At 43.8% G+C, this 20,516-nt stretch overlaps 1 protein-coding gene across 2 annotated transcripts in view; it reads right to left on the reverse strand.

Moving 5' to 3' along the window:
* Positions 1-20,516, reverse strand: part of camsap2b (calmodulin regulated spectrin-associated protein family, member 2b) — a 35,573-nt gene that overhangs the window by 3,737 nt on the left and 11,320 nt on the right. For both annotated transcript variants that reach the window (XM_069157187.1, XM_069157188.1), the window contains exons 3-18: positions 17,755-17,934; positions 16,669-16,755; positions 10,466-10,604; positions 9,239-9,378; positions 7,525-7,615; positions 7,306-7,410; positions 6,174-6,243; positions 5,784-6,065; positions 4,549-5,251; positions 4,307-4,453; positions 3,987-4,218; positions 3,252-3,435; positions 2,437-3,154; positions 1,374-1,510; positions 1,067-1,281; positions 887-986 (exon numbers count right to left, since the gene is read on the reverse strand). In XM_069157187.1, coding sequence (XP_069013288.1) covers positions 887-986; positions 1,067-1,281; positions 1,374-1,510; positions 2,437-3,154; positions 3,252-3,435; positions 3,987-4,218; positions 4,307-4,453; positions 4,549-5,251; positions 5,784-6,065; positions 6,174-6,243; positions 7,306-7,410; positions 7,525-7,615; positions 9,239-9,378; positions 10,466-10,604; positions 16,669-16,755; positions 17,755-17,934 — 3,530 coding nt within the window. The remainder of the gene's footprint in view (positions 1-886; positions 987-1,066; positions 1,282-1,373; positions 1,511-2,436; positions 3,155-3,251; positions 3,436-3,986; positions 4,219-4,306; positions 4,454-4,548; positions 5,252-5,783; positions 6,066-6,173; positions 6,244-7,305; positions 7,411-7,524; positions 7,616-9,238; positions 9,379-10,465; positions 10,605-16,668; positions 16,756-17,754; positions 17,935-20,516) is intronic.

The following is a 20,516-nucleotide window of genomic DNA, read 5'->3' on the forward strand; positions in this document are numbered from 1 at the left end:
AATACGGATTCAAAATATATAAATGACAAACGATATGAACTAAAAAGCCTATATTAAATAGAAATAGACCGCTCTGAGACATACCGACGTGCTGCGGTAAGCTTGTTGTCTTGTTTCTGTGTTACTGGAACCATTTTGCAACCCAGTTCATTTTGCTATATTCTTCATTACAGCTGTGAATTACCTGGTACAGATTCAAACTTGTACTAGTTCTGCTGAAGCACCCAGAGCTCTCCATCTTTTAGTGACTTTCTCACTAATCTGTTTACAAGATACTTCGGTCTGTTAGTTGCTTTAGCATAGCAGCTAGCAATGCCTCACTCTCTTGCTCTCTCATGCACAGTATGTCCTATGTTAAGCACCTCCTCTGCCTCCTTCACGATAGCTGTACATATAATAAATGTAGTTTATTTGCCATGATGGAGGCAAGGCTCAGTATATTTGAAACGCAGCTTTGTTCCATCAAAACCCAATCGGTAGCTCCTGTAATTGGCCAGCTCCTAGTAGCCAGTGCGAGCCAATCGAGTGTAGCTTCTACTATGGAAGAAACATTTAACTATATTAATATAAACAGTATTGTCTCATTCTACACCGCATTTGAAAATACATCAATATATGTTAAAAAGTCAATATACTGCCCAGCCTTAGTTGAGCGTAACATAAAGGAAATACAGGACTGATATTGTGACATTTTGGAAATTGAGCTGAGTGTGTGTAACATTGAGAACACAAACCAATCACTAAACTGTATTTGAACTTAAGAGGTGTTGCATGGCTTTATTGGCAAACACAGGTGCAGATAGATATTTGTTTTTCATCTTCTGCTTCTTACATTCGTGATTCACAAATCAAAGGAAAATGAAGAGATGAGGACTGCGGGTCTTACCTGTTGTTCTTCTTATTATTCGGCTGGTCTCTGTAGTTGTCAGCCAGATTGAGCGACGCCAAAGAAACGCTCGACACCGAGAAGCCTCGAGGACGCACCCCTGCGCCAGGACAAGCATTGATCAGCGTGTGTGGCACAGTGACAGCTCGCGTTTGTGCATGCGGTTGGTCCGTTGCTCACCTGTAGCTTTCACAGGAGGAGTAGACGACTCCATGACGTCTCTGTGAATGGACTTTGGCCGCGGCTTTTTCTTGAGACTTCCAGATCGAGCCTTGATGACTTCGTCCATGCCCTCCGTCAGTTTGAGCTGCTTCCTCCTCATGAATTCATACTTGATGTATTCCCTCCTCGCCTTGTCTTCATCCTTCTTCTGCTGCTCCTCCTCTGTTTTCAACCTGCGGGAGGAGACCAAGACGAGATTTATTGAATGAGGCAAACATATGCTCCGACACATAATCTGGAAACAGTGCAACGTAGAGAGACGCACCGTGCAGCCTCCCTCTGCTGCTCCTGGTCCAGCTCCTGTTGTTGCTTCTTCTCCTGAGCCTCCTTCTCCCTCCGCAGCCTCTTCTCCAGCAGAGCTGCTTTCTTTGCTGCCATGTCCTCTTCCCCTTTCACATCATCCTGGTGTTTGATAGATGGAAACAGAAATAGAAACTGGAACTCAAGATTATGTGCAGAAGAAATATTTATATTAAGGTTCACTCAGTTGATGAATCACTGCATAATGTGTGATTCAGTACCTTCTGTCAACAAGCTCTGATGTTGCTCTATATTTCTGAACTACCCTGACTTTGTGTTCTGGCTCATTTTTCTGGGCCCACATTCACCCATGTATTGTCTCTGATGAGCTCGTGGCTCAACAGGCACAGCACTGCACATGTTGTTCCGGGCTCGCACAGTGTGGGATTCCTCCTGTTGCGGCTCGCAGCACCATAAGGCTCTATAGTATAATCTGAGTTAATAATGAGAAAAATTATTAACCGTGCATCAGCTGTGGTTAAAGTTTTACTGCAGTGGTTCTAAACAAGGTGGAGGTGGGAAACCCGAGTGAGAAATGTGGAATAAAACGTTAACAGTCCTTTCGCAAAGCAGACAATTAGAGTTGTGAAAAATAGGTGCAACTAATAACATTATAATTTGCTGTGCAACATTGAAGGTCAAGACCTGAACCTAGAAATGTCTCAGCCAGATTAATTATTTTGTGACTAAACTAGCCGTACCAATTTTCTCGCCAAAAAGGTGACATATTAAAGTGTCTTTTGTTGTCCGACCAATTGTCCAGAAGCCTAAAACATTCAATTTACAACAATATAAAACAAAGAAAAGCAGAAACAACTTGCATTTAAGAATCTGGTACCTAGAATTTTGGGCATTTTTGCTCAAAAAACTACTCAAACTATGAATTAGTTATAAGAGAAGTTTCTATTGCTTCAGCACCAGCTGTGTTCAATCTAACCACTTCCCCCATTTAGAGATGTGTTTGTCCAGCTTGAATCAGATCATATTTAGAGAAACTGGAGGGTTTAGATTCTGCAGCTCCAACTCACCTTGAAGAAGAATCCACAACAAATCTTTTGGTCTTCTCCGTAAGTTTCTCCTTCTGTTTGTCCCCCTCCTGCCACCTCCTGATCTCGGCCACCAGGCTTCAGCCCAGATAGAGGCACCTCTACCAGGTCTCTCCTGTCCTGGGTGTCTGCTTTGACCCGACTGCCTGTTGCCCCTTGGACCTCAGACACCGGCTGACACAACACCTCTGATTTATTCGATTGTTTGACTTCTCCCTTCGGCTCCGCCTCTCCGCTCTCCTCCTGCCGCTCATATTCCTTCTCTTTGGCTGCTTCTTTCGTGGGAGCCTGAGGAGTGCCAGCACTCTTTTTTGCCACAGTCTCCTCTTTCTTCTTAGTGTTTTCTTTGTTGTCCTTGTCGTCCTGGCTCTTGGTTTCTCTGGGCCCTTCATCATGGCCCAAGTAGGCAAAAGAACTGATCTGTGTTTGGCTGGGGGTGAAACGCCTCAGTCTGGGCAGGCTGTCCACTGAGGTGGGGGTGTTGAGCATTCGGCTGAAGGGGGTGACCTTCAGATCGTTTGGACGTGGAGTTCGAGGTGTTCTGGCGTGGAAGGAGGCTGGTCGTCGCTTAAGGCCGGCAGGTGAACGATTGGGCGCGCGGGGGGAGCCAGAAGAAGACAGGATGGGGGATAAGGACCCCACCGAGCCTCGGCCTGATCCCCGGCCGGTTACACTGCTGCTACGCAGCTCGCGCAGCTGCCTGTATGGAAAAAAATACCCACAAATACTTGCAGTCACAGGATGATGGTAAAATTATTTCTGCGATGACCTTATTAGTAGCTAGAATTAAGTGATACCTGTGTGGAGATGGAGCAGGAGGTGGTATGACCCAGGCTTGTTGGTGTTGCTCTCTCATGGCCATAATTGTCTCCTGCTGTTGGGCCAAACGCTGCATCTCTGTCTGCAGGAAGCCCAGTGACGTGTTCAGCCTCTCAATGGAGCGCGTGTATTCTGCGAGGTCGATTTCTCCTGGTGCAACACCTGTGTCACCACAGACATAAACAGGTTGGTTGGGCTGCAAGGAAATTGTACGAGGGGCGATCAAAAAGCTTAGACATTGTCCCTGTTGTGTGTGAAAGGAGCGCAGCACTGTGACGTGCACAGTTCAGGGGGAAATAACCAACATCACCACCTGTGTTTGACTTGTTTTTGTGGCCACTGGTGTGTGCATTGACATGTTCACCATGGATCTGAATCTGTATAAAGTTTTCAGGTAACAAAGAAGTCGCAGGGATCCATATCCAGCCAGTAGCTTTGAAGAGCTACAATAGTGAGTAAGAAATCGGCCCGTTTTCAATGCGCTGTGAGTGGGTGCGTTGTCGCGTTAGAGAACCCAAGTGCCATTGCGCTACTGTGTGCTAATGAGCTGCACTACATTCGTGCGCAACAGGAGGAATAACTTTTTGATCGCTCTTTGTATGATTAGGTCCAAAAAAATATTTTGTTCTCTTCACTCCCTGTCATGCCCCCGACAACAAGCAACAATACAGGGAGTTGAAGTATCAATTATAACTCTTAAGATGGTTACCCACCGCCACCATCCTCACAAGGTGATTTTGGAGCTGCTCCGTCTGGCTTGCACCTCTCCGCCCACTCGATGCTGCCCTGGCTCGTTTGCGTTGAGGATGTGACTGGCTCTGGTGAAGGTATGTCTGGTCCTCCTGAGCTGGGGCTGAGCGGGGCTGTGACTCCTTTCCTCCTCACTACATTTAGAAAGGCAGTTCTGCCCATTCTCTGGCGATGCCGAGTGAAAGCCGCTTCAACCTGGAAAATACGCAGAGAGCAGCGGCATATTTACACTTATATTTGAAATGATACTACCGGCCAGCTCCCTTGCCGTACGTCTGTTTACCTTCTTCTTTTGGGCTTCAATGGCTCTGCGTTTCTCTTCCAGCTTCATCCTCAGTTGAATCATCTCTGAGGCTATGAGGTGGGAGGGGTCTCTGGGTGACGGAGTTACTGGAGAGGGCGATGTGATTGGCAGAGGAGGTGTAGAGAACTAGAAGAAAAAGCATGAAGATCACTGGCATAAATTAACAAGACAAAACAAAAGTTGTAATACAGAATAGTTGTGTGATGAAATGAGCTACAAACCTGAGGAGAAATGTTTTTTGGTAAGTGTGTATATGGCACATTGAGATCCGAACTCTCCGGTGTGGTCCCTCCGCTGCTCCTTCCTTCTAACTTCCTGAACTTCTGCTCTGCAAAGCTCGTCATCCGCACCATACCGCCCCCAGAACCACCAAAGGACGAGGCTGGACTGATTGTGTTTGATCTGGGGAGTGTGGGTGCTGAACTGGGACAGGGGCTGCTCCTGTCGCCTCCATCTCCACCCTCAGGTTTAGTGTCTCTGACCTCTTCGGATCCTTCCTCCCTGCTCCTCTCCCTCTCGGGCCTGTCAGGCAGAGGACACGACCGGGTCATGGCCTCACAATCTGGGTCTATATCTGAATAGTCTCTCAGAGAGGAGGAGTCCTCATCCAAGCTCTGGATGTCCTCAGTCCGCACATGGATGCCCGTATCAACTTCCTCAGTGGACCCGGAGTTGGGGTCTTGGTCATTCAGCCGTGCCTTAGCTGAGACCAGGTCGTCTCCTTGACCTTGGGCCCCTGGTGGGCCTGAAGGCTTGGCACCGTGGAGAAAGAAGCCATTGTCTCCGTCCCCCACGCCTAAACTAGCGTGGGGCCTTTCTGTATCGTGGATAATCTTCAGGGCCTCCTCAATGCTTGGAGGACTTGATGGGCTGATGTGGCCGGTGTGGTTGCCGTGGCTCTCCGGGAGGACTCCATTGGAGTACCTAGGGATACATAATATCCATGTTTCTGACATTTCTAAATTTACTATTAACAAAAACATGAAATGACATCACACCTCATCCAACGTTTACCAAAGTTATTCCAAGTATTGAGTATTTTTTTTTTTTCAGATTTTTTTACATTCTTGTACTAAAGAAAGGTTAGCACTTGGCGAATGAGTACCTGGTATTAAAAACACCAGTATTGCAGAAAGTGTATTATCTTAGTAGTGGGTACTATTTCATCCCGTAGACATTAATGAATTAAACTGAGAATAAAACCAAGATTGTCATCAACTGCTGTGCTAAATATTAAGTGTTTTACTTAATATAGAGATTTTGGAAGCCACAAAGCAAATTTTCTTTTTATAAATTCTATGAAATTTGTGTTCGCAAGCAGTCGTTATATCACTAAACAAACAAACAAAAATACAATACACCGTCACTATCATGATGTGATGTAAAATGTTCTCATGTTCAGTGACATATAACGCCATTTTAGACCGACATGGGCGGTTATTTCCCTCTACTCTACCTGCTTTGGTTCTTGATGGAGTATGCGTTGTTCCGCCCCAAAGGCTTTTGGGAGGTGAAGTCGTCATCCTCCTCTGGTATGTGCCTGCTCTGGCCATTAACGTTGACAGGCATGAGGGAGAGGTGGCGTTTCATGCCTCCTCGGGATGCATAGTGAACTTTGAACCCAAGACCGTCGCTACTGGCTGAGCGGGTCATACCGCGGAGGGAGGGAGCTTCACAGGACAGCAACGTCGGGTCGCCGTCGAGAGGGATCTCAAAGGAGATTCCCCGAGAGGAGGAGCTGGAGAAGGAAGGAAATGTATTTTTAGTTAGGAAACAACAGAGCACTTAAGAAATATAGGTCAATGAAGACATGTTTGAGCGTGGCTGTTAGATTTCATGTACTAACCGTTTTTCTTTGGGCCATGTCCCAACACAGCCATCAACATAGGACATGGAGGTAGATCTCTTCATTATACCTGTTAGAGACACAGAGTAGTTTGTTTAAGTTTGTTATTTATTATTATTTATTTATGCCACCATTGAACCACACATGCTGCAGTGGAGTTGTCAGGAGTCCGGTTTTCCTCTGTTTTGCCCCCGACCCCCTCTCCTCCTGTGTCCCCTCAGTCCCCTGTCTGCTTGTTCTGCGTCCTCCTCTTCTCACCTCCCGTGGCCACGCCCCTCACCAGTCCCAGCAGATGCAGCCACTCACCCCTGATCACCACCTGCAGGTGTGCTGCATCTCCCTGATCACCTCCCCGGACTATATGTACCCTGCCCCTGCACTCCTCTGGTTGTTGGTTCATTTGTTAGTCACCCGTCCGTCCGTCCTGTTCCCATTCCTCCGGCTTCTATTCCTCCGGCTTCTATTCCTCCTGCGGAGCTACCTGTCGGAGTTACCAGTCGGTGGCGTTGCCTTCCCGACTCGGAGGATTATTGACTCCATTTCTTCCAGCGGCCCTGTCCGCTGGTCTGCCGGCTGCCCTGCCAGCCGTGTCTCCCCGGATCTGTCGGTTGAGTTGCCCTCCCGACTGGAAGCAAGTGGACACGATAATGCCACCTTTTGGTTTGTTTGTTTTTATTTATGGAAATAAAAGACTGTATTTTGGAACTGATACCCAAGTCTGTGAGCCTGCATTTGGGTCCTGGTAAACACCACCTCATGACAGGAGTGTTGGGTACAGAAAGAGGGTTTATGTGAACACCGTAGATTTGTGTGTAAATATAGGCTGAGATGGTCCCCACTAGTCTGTAGAGCTGATCTTTCTGCATCTCACTCTGCTTTTTAACCACTAATTTTAGAGATATTTCATTAATAAATTACACTCTACAATTGAATATTAGAAGCTTAAATATTCAATACAGTTCCTTACAAATGTATAAGAACACGAGAGCCTTTGTACAGCTGTAAATCAGCCACTAGAGGGCCTCTGAATTCAAGACAAACAACTGTCAAGGACCTGTAGAGTTGGTCCTTTACAGTTGTTTGAAAATCATCATCTCCTGCAAATGTATCACAGTTCATAGATTTTTTTTACCTTCAACAGGGAGGTTCTCTGGGCTGGAAGGTCTGTCTGCGAAGCTCTGTTTGACTGGACTGGACACAGGAGCCATGTTTCTACAGGATGATATAAGCTCACAGGCTGCAAAGGAAAATATAGGACATATTCCAAATATTCTGCTACAACTTTGAGGTCATTATTGGAGTTAAAAATGTACATGCATAACATACATGCGTTTGTAAACTTGCACTGTACCGTTTGGGTCGAAGACTCTGGGCTGTACAAAAGAGGGTTTAACCACTTCAAACCACCAGAAAAGCTCAGCCATAAACACCAGGTAGTTACTCTGCAAGACCACACACACCTTTGTTTAATATCGCAGTCATACATGTAGTTATTTACAACATCTGGCTTTTTACAGTCACATCTCCTTCTCACCTCATGTCTCTCTGTGAAGGTGCTAGAGGAGGTACAATCGCAATATTATACAGCATTTTGACAGATCAATGAGGTCACGGCCAGCCAACTGTTGCTAGGTAACTGGCTCATGGGTGTGTGCACATGAACTTGAATATCTATGCATGTTTCATTGTCTAAGACACTGCCAAAAAACACCATCTGGAGTTTAGTTTAAATATGTCACGTGTACAGATGGATGCACAAAGTATGGAGTGAGTAACCCACATCGGTGATAAATGAATTAATGTAATAAACAGAGAAGCTCAGGAGGTCTGTGCAGATGGTTTTATCTGATAGAAACCATTTGGTCAGCACAGACCAGTTTATTTCCTCTCTAACAAGGACAAGGCTGTGATTTCTGCTCCTCTAAACTGCATTTCCTCACTACGGATCTTTATAGGCGCAGCAGAGTGAGCTGCTAAATAACATTAGACAACATTTGTCTTAATGTGATGTATTAAATGAATTGATACATGCTCACAAGACCACTAGAGTGAGGAGAGAAACACAGAGCAAAGAATGCACAAATATGAAAGCTGTCTGCTGTGTTGTTTTGAAGAATGGAAAGTCCCTGTCAGCTCTGACCGTGACTTGAATCCGAATGCTTCTACCCACGCTCTCCGCATACTGTTTACCCACATTGGCTCTGCTGCCCTTGACGGCTACGGGGCATAGAGCTAGAAAGAGCTCCTGCTCTTTTTTTAATCAGAAACAAATGTGTGTGAAATGGGGCGATCTCTGTCTGTGGACTGAGTGAATCAGCAGTTGTCTTATCGGTGACAATTCACGTGTTTTGTTTTTGAAGTGATGTGGAGGGAGGAGAACAAGAGAGGCAGGCAGAGACGGCTCAGGATTGTGAATCTCTTCTGAGCAGAATCTGCCCTCTGTCTGAGTGAGGAGTCGGTTTGGACTCGGTGTACATACACAATGACTGATGTAATATATATATACACACAGTATTTTCTAGCAGCAAAGCAGTAGTCGGTGATCTTTATGTCTCTAACATGCACGCACACTCATAAAAACAGTCCCAGTGAGAGCCAAGCCTACACACACACACACACACACACACATAAAAACAGTCCCAGTGAGAGCCAAGCCTACACACACACACACACATAAAAACAGTCCCAGTGAGAGCCAAGCCTACACACACACACACACACACATAAAAACAGTCCCAGTGAGAGCCAAGCCTACACACACACACACACACACACACACACACTCATAAAAACAGTCCCAGTGAGAGCCAAGCCTACACACACACACACACACACACACACTCATAAAAACAGTCCCAGTGAGAGCCAAGCCTACACACACACACTCACATTATTCAACTTTTCCTTGCGTGACTCATTTTTACCTCTATGTAATTCCCACCCTCGCTCTTCTGCTATTCCCCCAAAAATACCCCTTTTTCCCCCCCACTCTTTCGTCATAAAAACAGCACTTTCCACATCTTTTACATAAAGTTCTTTGAATATTTGAACACTTGCTTCCCTACCTTTATGGATGCATGTGCGTAGAGCATGTCCTCCAGGCTGAAGTGGCAACAGTGGTTCAGGTTGTTCCTGCAAAACTCCTGCACCAGCTGGAGGTTGTACAGACTGTCAGCCAGAGACATAGTCTCTTTGAGGCAGATATCTGCTCAGCCAGGGGAGGGGTCAAACACACACGAGGGAGGGGAGGGGTAACAGCAGAGGCCAGACAGGAAGAAAAGGAAAGATAAGACTTAGTTTGCGTTTAAAAAAAAAAAGAGTAACTGTGAAAGAAATGAACCCACTTTTCCAGCGAGAATTTGTACCATATGCAGTAGCCGATTTGAATCACTCAGGAACCTCGAAACAAACCATGACACAAGTTTTCAAGCTGTCTTAAACTCCTTCAAGATGAATCATCGGGATGTGTATACTCTAAAGTAACTGTAAGGAGGCCCATGTCAAGCTGCCAGCGAGAAACCTTTGGTAAGGCAAGCTCGCTTTCACATCTGGTTCACATGTGTGTCAGCTCCCTGTGAACTACATTCAATCCCAAGAGTCTCGAAGCATCCACACAAGAGTTGTTTATCTTTGAAATAGCAGCCAGCTACTCCTCTAACGGTTCTTCATAACACACCCCTCGTGACCAACCAGATAGGAGGACAAGGAATTTTCAGAAATGACAGTGGAGGCAAGCAGGGAGGAAACAAGTCTTTGTTTCTCTTTTCCTCGCTCTTCATATCTGCCCTGAATCAGACCCTCGCAGTTTCTTGCTTGAGTCATCATACTCGACATAATCCTCTATTTATACCATTAACAGTAAATATAGAAAATGCAAACAGGGCACATAATCTGTTGAATATGTTGTAGTTCAGGATCAGGCTGAGAGTTTAGGCCACTGGTGCCTGGAAAACCCTTTCCCCTCCGCATAATGCTGAACAATGGTATTACTTTGCAAATAACAAAAACATCAGAAAACAAGGGCTAATGGAGGATAAATAATCTCTTTGTTTCAAGGGGATTATTCAAATGTTTTGTGGTAGTGACAGCAGCAGTGAGAGCAGAAGACAGTGTCCTTTGTGCTGTCCGGCTGAGACTAAAAATCACTGTGGCTAGCTTACTGTGTGCCATTCTTTACTTTCTTAGAAGCGTGACTGAACTGACTTTGGTCTTGTGTGTTTCCTTTTTGTAGTAGATAAAATAAAAGGCCGTGCAGACAATGAGAACCGAGCGGGTGTAGTAACCGACCCCACCTTCTAGTCTGACGGCCTGTGCGCAGTAGAAGTGCAGCAGGGCAGTCAGGGCGCAGCCGTCTGTGTTGTCCTTCAGCAGGTTGTCCAGCAGGGGGAGCGACGGAGCGCTCCTTTGGGCATGCTCCCTCCTGTAGCGAGCCTGAAACCATGGCAACGGCACAAAGACGTCACTTATATGTGTCATCAGGTTGGATATGTACACTTGCCTCTGTGATTATCGGTGCAAACGCAGCAACATCTGCAGACAGTCGTTCATGTGCATGCACTTACTAATGACACATCAGGGTGTTAATTTCAAGCGTACAACTGAATTGATCGTGCAAATAATCAGACACTACCATCCACTAAATTAATTGAACTGCCTTTAGAATTACCATTATCATTTAAATTGAAATAAAAAGATGTAACCAAAAGACTCGTATCATCATAAGAATTTTGCTGCCTGTGATTGGAAGGGTTGGTTAGTTATCTATAAGGAGAGTAGGGAGCAAAATGCATGCGAGCAATTAAATGTACTATTATACATCTACTGTGAAAACAGTGGCACTGGTGTGGTGCTGTAGCAGACAATGCATGTGATTTACACTTTAATAATAATCTGCTGGTTTTCTCTATGTCTCTCTCTGGGCCTGTTAAAACCACAGAGACAATACTACTACATACATAGTCAGGGCATCAGCACTCCCAGTTTGGCCACAAACACTCAGGAGCTGTGTCACGTTTGCATTTTACAACAGATTCGATGGAAGCTTCAATCACAGCAGCCCGGGCTGTCTGACAGCCGGAGCTGTTTGGTTTGTACTGTATAAACACTTACAGTTAATACTTGACTCTTTTGTTTTCACGCAGCCAATTCAAACCTTTGTCGGAGCACAATGCAGACTACAGAACTGAAGCTGACAATACTGAGCGGGGGTCATTAGGTTCAGTTGTGTTTTTCAGTAGAACATCTTGTGTTCATGTGATCATGCCACTGGACTGCACTCAGGTCTAAAGGTAGAGTTTGCTACCCTGACAGTGGTTTGAAATGTGATTGCATTCGGATTCCTACAGATGGGTCTTAGTCCAGACACTTTGCTGGCTCAGATCTGATTTCTTGTGTCACTCGCAAAGCGACAGACAATGACAATGTTATTTTCAGAGTGTAGAGTGAGCAGAATCGATGCTACCGTTAGCAGAGCGCTATTAGAGAGCGTCGATTTTGGCGCAATGGAGAAAAAAGACAATCCATTGTCCATTGGCAGAAGCCAAAATAAACTGTCTTCTGCCACTCTGTGCCAGCAGCTTCTGTGTTGGAAAGCCGCGTCACCAGCGTAACTGCGCGTGTATTGTTACCACAGCAACCCAGGCATATAGGTTGGTGATGATCTGATTCGCCTACAGTCTGAACAAGTTTTTTTAGTCTTATTCTGAAGTATGTAGGGACAGGGGTCAGGTTGGAGGGGTTAGTGGTTTCTGACCAAACTACGATGGGGCTCAGGGCCACATGCAATAACACACAAGGCAACTGGGGTGAAGCATGACTGGGGGGGAAGCATGATTGAGGGGGGGGGGGGGGGGGGGTGTTCATCAGAGTGGATGGACTTACAGGCACTAATCTCCAGTACCATTTGCTAGGAGACTTGATGGTGGATGATGATGATTGGACAACAACAAGAGAGAGTGGGTTAGGCATTAGGCCAACAGCACGGAAAAGGTTTTGCTACTATTGGTTTGACTGGGGGAAAAACTCTCTCTAAACACTGGAAAGAACTCTTAAAGGGCAAAAGCTACATAATCCTCCTTCTTTCAGAAGATTTCAATCTGCGTCAAAATACATATTGACAGACTATCATGGGCTGCATTTGCTGGAGTTGTAGCTGTTGTTTAGTTGTGTCATGCTCCTACAGGTGCCCGCATCACATGGACCATATTTGTAGCGGTCAAACAAGTTTTCAGATAACAATTTAATATAAAAAAAAAACTGTGTAATACCACTGGAAAGAATGTCCTCGTCTGCCATGCTCTAAAACTAAAATCTGACACAAAAGCTTCTCCTCCGAAGATTCACGTCAGAAAAATCAGGGTCATTTGACTGAAGTAAATAAACACACATCTTTCCTCTGCATCAATACGCCTACCACTTTCTAGAAATAGTGATGGTGAACCTTCATGTAGTGTACCTGAACAAAAGACCTTTGGCACATACGGTGCTTAACTATTTTATGAGACAAAGAAATCACAATTTGTACCAAACATCAACAGACATAACATAACATTTGCTACTTAGCTCTAAACACAATGACCAGCTGAGGGCTAAAAAGAAATATCACATTTGGCCACCAAAGTATGGGACGATACTGACCTGATGATGGTGCCAGATTAAAAGTCATGGCATCATCAAAGTCAATGTGTTTCATCCTCTGGGAACTAGGAATGTTTGTACAACATTTCATTCAATCCATTGAATTTCCATCTTTGGTGTCACTGGTGTTGCTAAAAATTCAAGAATTACACAAAGTACATACTGTATGTAACCTTCCTAGTCCAAAGATTTCACAACAGAGTCCGCACGAAAAGCTAATCTCTCGTTTGTTGGCCTACATTCGAACATTCCACCAGATTTATTGAAATCCTCTGAAAGGTTTATGAGAAATGTTGTAAAACTAATAAACACTCAAAAAACAGGACCCAGAACTCGGGTCTCCAACCTTTTTTACTCTGAGGGCTACTTTGACAAATGGAAAGTGTCCGACACAATAACATTTATTCACGTAGCTGAGCGCCACCAAACCAGCTGAATAAGCTGCTTTTGTGTGAATAATAACAAATTACTACTCAGCACATACATACTCACGAGCTACTGGTTGGGGAACCCTGACCTTTAACTTAACCGTTGATAGAACTACAAATAGGACCAGATTTATGAACTACAGAAGATCCTGATTCTCATATAATTATTCACCATGTGTGTTTTCTATCTTTCCACTCAGTCTTATGTGTAAGCACTGACAGTATGTTAGGCACAAACATTCTCAGTATTCACACACAAAAATGCGGAGTACTTAGTCATATGACCACAGTTAAAGACTTTTCACAGTCCCAGAATAGATGAGAATTACTGAGAAGAGTCTTGTGGACATCCATTAGTGTTTGTGTTTTCAGAGGCACATGTGTGTGAAATGATCTCCTCTCAGTATGTCCTAATCAGTGAATAGACTTCTGTTGAGGCTGACAATGCAGAAAAAGAGCTGCATGATGGAGCATTGAGCAGGAAAGCAGCTGACTGACACCGAACATCCAGCTAGTTTTTCTCAGTCTTTAAAAGACTGTGTCCTCTTGCCTTGTTGTAACGAGTTGCCTTTGACAAAGCCTGAGCCTGTGCGCTCTATGTGAGTCAGTGCAGGATAGGTCACACGCCCCATTTGTGTTATCAGCTTCCAGAGCAATTGCTGTAAGGCAGTGATCTCTCTCACTGTACTAACACAAAAACAGTGAGACAGTGAGAAGGAGAAAATTTGCCAAGACACTCCCACAGCAGATAAAAGCTCTCTATTAGCCACTCATCACATCCTGCAGCTTTGTATGACAGAACATGGACACACTCACCATTTTCAGCCATTTTACCTGTTGTTTGGAAACCGTTTAATCTGTGATTACGTGTTTTCAGCCATGCTTGCCATGTGGCTTTATGGAAGGCAACATCAGTTTGTTGGTCAATGCACCGGACTGAAATATGTCAGCAACCATCTGGTGAATTGTCATAACATGAAATTTTGTAGCCTACATGTCATGTCCGGAGTGAGTCACTACTAAGTTTGAATCTTGAACTCTTCAGAATAGAGAGGTGAAATCATGGACTGTATGTAAAAATGGACGTCGTCTCCAGGTCAGAAAAGTTAAACCATTGCAGACGTGCAATACCACTGAGGTCCACTGGGGGTTGGCTCCAATTAGCCTCTTACCCCAATAGACTCATATTTGAAAAGTGTCAACTTTTCTCATGAGTCATTATGATGTCATTTCCTAAATCATTCACTAAATTCATTCCTGATCACTGATCAGATCTTGTAAAGACATTATTGTTTCCCGGAGGATGAATCCTAGTGATTTTGAAGGTCCTCTGACCTTTCTCTCCATCATCAGGCGGACATTTCTGTCCCTCAGCTGTTATCTTCAGTGCTCATTAGCAAGTGTTAGCCTGCTTAACTAAGATAGTGAATATAATAACCGTTACACCTGCAAAGCGTCAGCATATTAGCATCATCAAAGAGCGTATTGCCCTGCTATCTTGTGCATTTAGTACAAAGCAGTGCCTTACGGTGCTGCTTGCAAGGCTGCAGACTCAGACCCGAAACCAAAAGGTTAGCATCTCACCAGTCAGCTGAAGTTATCTTTGAAACGACAACACAAAAGTTTTAATCAGTGTTTACTTCTTTGAATTGGTATTTAATTTCAGGAAGTACACCTAGCCATTCCCATTTGCCACAATTTTATTTTATTTTAGCCACACACTCGCCGTGAGATAATATTTATTTTTCCATATTTTAACCTGCACTGTTGTAGAACAGTGAACGGGCCTGACAAAGCCCGGTGAGTAGTGAGTAGAAGAGGATGGTAATGGACTGCTGTGTGTTTGTGCCAGTACGCTGACTCGTTGTCACGCGGCCCTTACATAACTGCGAGGCCGACAGGATGACACTGTCAGTCTGTCGCTGACTTTGCTGTGGCCGAGACAAATGTCCTGAGGGTCCCTGTTCCATGTGTCCTGTCGTGTTTCTCACTTTCTGTGTTTACCCCTCCTCACTGCCCCCCCCCCCCCCCCCCCCCCCCCCCCCCCACTGTCTGTGACCCTCTCTCTCCTCCTCTGCCCTGCACATGTCTTTGTCTCCTCTAACAGCAGTGTGGCAACTCTTGCCAACATTTCTCTGCAGCTGGTCTGGGACTGAGCTCATCTGTTCCTCTGATTTACAGAGCTTTATTTACTGCGCCGTATGTGTGCCTGCATGTGTCTTGTGAGGATGGACAGATGCCTTCGAGTACGAGTTTAAAATCCATTAATATTAACTTGATTAGAGACGAATACTACTCAAAATAAAAGCAAATTAGATGAAGTACTAGTCATGTTTTACTTGTTGCTCTGTCTTAAAGGAATAGTTCACCATTTTAGGCAATATGCTTATTTACTGTCTTGCTGAAAGTCAGATGAGAAGATCTATTTCACCCTGTGTGCTAAGTATACAGCTGGAGAGGGTTAGCTTAGAAAATGCTGGGAGCAAACAGGTACTTAAATCAGAAGATCAGAGTTTTACTACATGTTGATTTGTGTGTTTTAGAGGTACTGATAGGAAAATGTTGTTACCTTTGGACTGGGCCAGGCTAGCTCTTTCCCCCTGTTTCCAAGTTAACAGGCAGCTGGTTATAGCCAAGTGGTAACCCACTGTGATGTCACCCATTCGTTTGTCAACTGTCATTTTAAAGCCCCAAGATGGTATTTTGGTTGTCACCATCTTGTTTGTTTTGGAGGCACAAGTGACCATATTTGGAGCTGAGGAGGATCGAGCGGTGGATCTGACTTGATCTGATCGGGAACCCGAGGACACTACAAGCAAAAATACTATTTGAATTTCGCTCTGAACTATTCGATTATTAATCGACTATTCGCACTGTTTCTGGTGTTCGCACTGTAGCATCTAATCTTGCAGGGCTCAGGAGCCTGACAGCAATGTTTTTCTTCTCCTTATGTTGTTTAATGGTGTCTGGCAGACAACCTTTTGGTGCATACCGCCACCCTCTGATGGGAGTAACACATTACAACCAGACACTGGTGAAAACAGGGGATATAAGGAAGAACAATAGTAGCATATACTCATCGATTTTCTTTGTATTTTCACGACTATTTGAATATTCTATAATCATGTCTCATCCCTAGACACCACGCCTGCTCAACTATAGCGGAAAAAGACGCGCCCCCAAACATACCGCTTTTCTCACCCCCTGATGGTCCTCAGTGGTATTGCACTTTAAGGCATTTCTCCATTGGCTTCATTTTTCAGAATTAGAGATATATAGTCGCTGGTTGTCGTTTTATATTTAGAGTACAGACATTAGAGTGGTACATTTTCAAACTCTCTGCAAGAGGGTGATTGAGCATGTTATTCAAAAATGTTGAACGACCCCTTTAAACACCCCATTATTTAGTTGGTCTGTGTGTGTGTTCTTACTTTCTGTGTTGTGGTGTTTGACTCTTGGAGGGAAGCCTCTCTCAACTTCTGCTCTTCTACCAGGATGTCCCTCAGGTGTTCATTCACCTTGACAGAGAGAAAGATAGAGTGAGAAAAAAATGTGGAGACAGAGAGAGAGCTCTGGGTCAAATTTCACACAAACATTTGGTGCACACTGAGGCTGAATAGTGAGTCTGAGCTGAAGAAGGGAGAAACTATAACACATAGAAAAAAAAACTTTTCACCACTACCTCTACCAATGAACCACTGATGCTAAACATTCCTGTAATGTAACACTGTATATAGCACTCAGCCGACTTCCGACTCAAACACAATGTGCAAAGAACTTCAAATATTACTCTAATGATAGTATTTCTTCTCACAAAACCCTGTCTGCTTTTTCTGATTACTGCTTGTTCTGTCTTCAAAGAATCTGTACAAACACTGATGTAACGTTTTGGCCTGAGGATCACATCGGCTATTCCCAGCCAATGCCCTGCTATGTGTCTTGGGGCTACACAGACAGACAATCCCCCGTGTTTTTTAATGTGTGCGTGTCAGTAAATTAACCTTGTTCGTGAGTATCTTCCTGCCTTTGGCCTGGAAAACCCAGCAGGAAGCACACGCTTCGTCAGAATGGATTATAATCGAGGATAAGACAGTATGATGAAATCATGTTTCTTTATTTTAAACAAAGTACATTTTCTTTTGAGATGGGTGTTTCTAATTTATATGTCTCTTCAAACACCTCTTCATAGTCAGTAAAAGCAACTTCAACTGACTAAATAATCTGTAAACCAGATGCAATAACAGACACTTAACTACTCTCCTCTTAAGGCTTTCATCAAATTCTGCGCGCAAACTTATTTGATTTTGAAACAGCAGTGGAGGATTTGAGACCTGACACACTTCCCGGTACCTCTCATGTCTCCTAAACCCAGAGGCAAACAAAGAACAGTGTGTCAAATATAAAGGTACTTTTGTAAAAGGCTCAAAGATGTGTGTATGGTTGTTGTTCTCTGTAAGGGGGCAGCACATATCCTCGAGGTTTTGTGTGCACACAAAAGAGCTCCTGTGTGTGTGTACCTTGTTGATCCAGGTGGTGATTGCATCCTCGGTGTCATAAGGCAGCTCCTGGATGTGTCTGTCACTGTGTGAGGGTTCAGCTGAAGAGTACCTATTGATGCAGGACATCACCCTCTCCACGCTCACCATCTCCACTGTGTACGCCATCATCAGGGTGTCTATGAGCGCCAGATGGGAACTCTGTACAAACACACAGCAGCAAGAACCAGTTCAAAAGATAAATTCAACTTCAGGTAAAGAATTGATTTACTTCTACTTTCCCGCTTTTTTCCCCAAAAGCATTAAACAGCCCTAGCTGCTCTAACTTTGTACTTAAATGACAGTGCATCTATGTGCTTCTGCACATCACATCGACTTACCTACACTTTCTGAGCATTTTTGAAGCGCAGAGTTACTAAAAACTGTTTAGACAGATGTTTTAATTCCACAAATTTGTTTCAATTAAAAAAGAAAAGATGTAGTATTAATCTTTAGGATACATCTTCAAAAGGCGTCTGAAACAGCAAGTAGGATTTGACGACACTAATTTTAAGGTCCCATATTTTACACTTTTTTGGTGTTTTATTTACAATCTTGATATCCACAAGAAGCTATTTTTGTGGCTTAAATGGCTAAAAACCCTCTCAATATAGTTTTACATCGTCTCTGTTTAGCTTGTCTCTGCAGCTCGACCAAGAGCAGGCTGTTTTGTGTCCGTCTTCAAGGCACTTTAATATCAGTGACCCCTTCTTCTGATTTTCTGACTCTTTTCTGAGTGACACATGCCCAGGCCACCTTGCCTTTGGTCTTGCAGCTTGCTAGCTCAGTGAATGACCGCTAGATGTTTTGTTTTTTTTTGTTTTTTTTACACCAAGTAAAAGGTTGGACAGTGGGCAGTGCTGCGTGCAGACATAAGACATGAGCATGAATTTGTGACATAACAAACTTACGAGTCCAAACAGCACAGTCACTGCGTTTCTCTGTGGACTTAGCGTTTTGACACTGTCGCTGTATTTATTTATCACCTAGATCCGTTATATAATGAAAAAAGAAATGTAAATCGGAAATTGTACAATACGCAACCCTCAAATAAATATCACATCTCGTCTTTCTTTTTAACAAAATCCACCGTGCAGCCACTTTACCTTAAGGCAGTTTGTCAAACCTGACCAGAACATTGCACAGACATGAGCTACACGAGATCATTGTGAAACATCTGCAGAACTACTTTTATAGTGCACACTTGGCAAAATTTTGAGTCATTCACTTTATCTGAGGGGTTTTACCAACAATCAACACCTCCACAAAGCTTGACATTCTCCTGGCCTTTCTAATCCCATTCCAGGCCGGTCAGACCAGCAGACCTCCCTTTCCCTTTCCTGTTACACTGCAGGTTTACGCAAAAACATTCACGCTCCGTGTGTGTGTGTGTGTGTGTGTGTGTGTGTGTGTGTGTGTGTGTGTGTGTGTGTGTGTGTGTGTGTGTGTGCGCTTACGTATGCTTGTTGCTTACCTAAGCATCTCTCTGCGTGCCCAGCCTAACTGAACAAACATCTGTCTGTCTGGTGCTCCATGGTCCAGGTGACTCAAACCGACACAAACAAGTAGTGAGACTTTATCCCGCTAGAGCCGGCCGTGTTAAGCACAAACATCTATTCATAACCACAGATCCCTGTATAATAGCCGGTGTGACCGAGTGTTTCCCAAAGATACAAACTACTGGTACAGCGGTACCACTTTGAGCTGCCACTGGTGCTCAGTGTCGTCACCATATGTTGCAATGACAGCAGACTGCTCTTATATGCTTAAATCAAAGTAAATATAAGCAAACCAAACCAAAGATTCAGTTTATTTTACAGGAATTAAACATTTTATTTAGATCATATTCATCCTTTATCAGTTATGTTTTATCAGTGAAGCATTATAGGTTAATTCATTGAATTTTATTGAATAATGAACAACATCCATCACCATGTCTTCAATGCCCTGACAGACCAACATGTCAGAATCTAAAGATATCTAATTCACGGTGACATAAAAACAGAAAGGCAGCAAATATTTATGTTTGACAAGCTGGGACCAAAGAATAGTTGGCTTTTTTCTTTTTATATGTATATATATATATATATATATATATATATATATATATATATAAATGACTTAAACAATCAATCAATTTGTATTGATTCACAAACATAAGAAGTTTATCAACTAATTTTTTAAGCTCTCGATGGGAGAGAAATTATGTTTATCAAATAAACATGAGAACTATAAAATCTTACTGTAAGCGTTTCTGTGTGATGATGTTAGTTGACATTCAGTAAGTCACATTTAATGCTACACCTGTACCATATTACATGAGTACACAGGATTGTGTGGTTTGGTACTTGAACATGTGACTCTGTCTAAGAAACAGACTGCAGACACTGTTTTGAATTCATGCAGCTTCAGGATATTGCCAGATATTTCACATTGTGTGCATTCTCCTGCAGCGGTAGTGTAGGACATCTGGCTGACAGCTGGACTCACTGACTGGCAGAGAGAGGGAGTCAGACAGAGAGACAGAGACAGACTGACAGAGACAGAGATAGAGACAGACTGACAGAGAGACAGAGACAGACTGACCGAGAGACAGACAGACTGACAGAGAAAGAGGGAGACATACCAAGTAGCTTAGACTGAAGCTGGAGATCCAGATAACAAGATTTTGCTGAAAACCGGCTGAGCCTTTCCTGTGATTGAAGCTTTTCTGAAACCATTTGCATAAAACTCCTGAATCTTTA

Source organism: Embiotoca jacksoni, unplaced genomic scaffold, assembly GCF_022577435.1.
Source record: "Embiotoca jacksoni isolate LCO1_2020_lvr unplaced genomic scaffold, fEmbJac1.0.p SCAF_22, whole genome shotgun sequence".
NCBI classification, from domain to species: Eukaryota; Metazoa; Chordata; class Actinopteri; family Embiotocidae; genus Embiotoca; species Embiotoca jacksoni.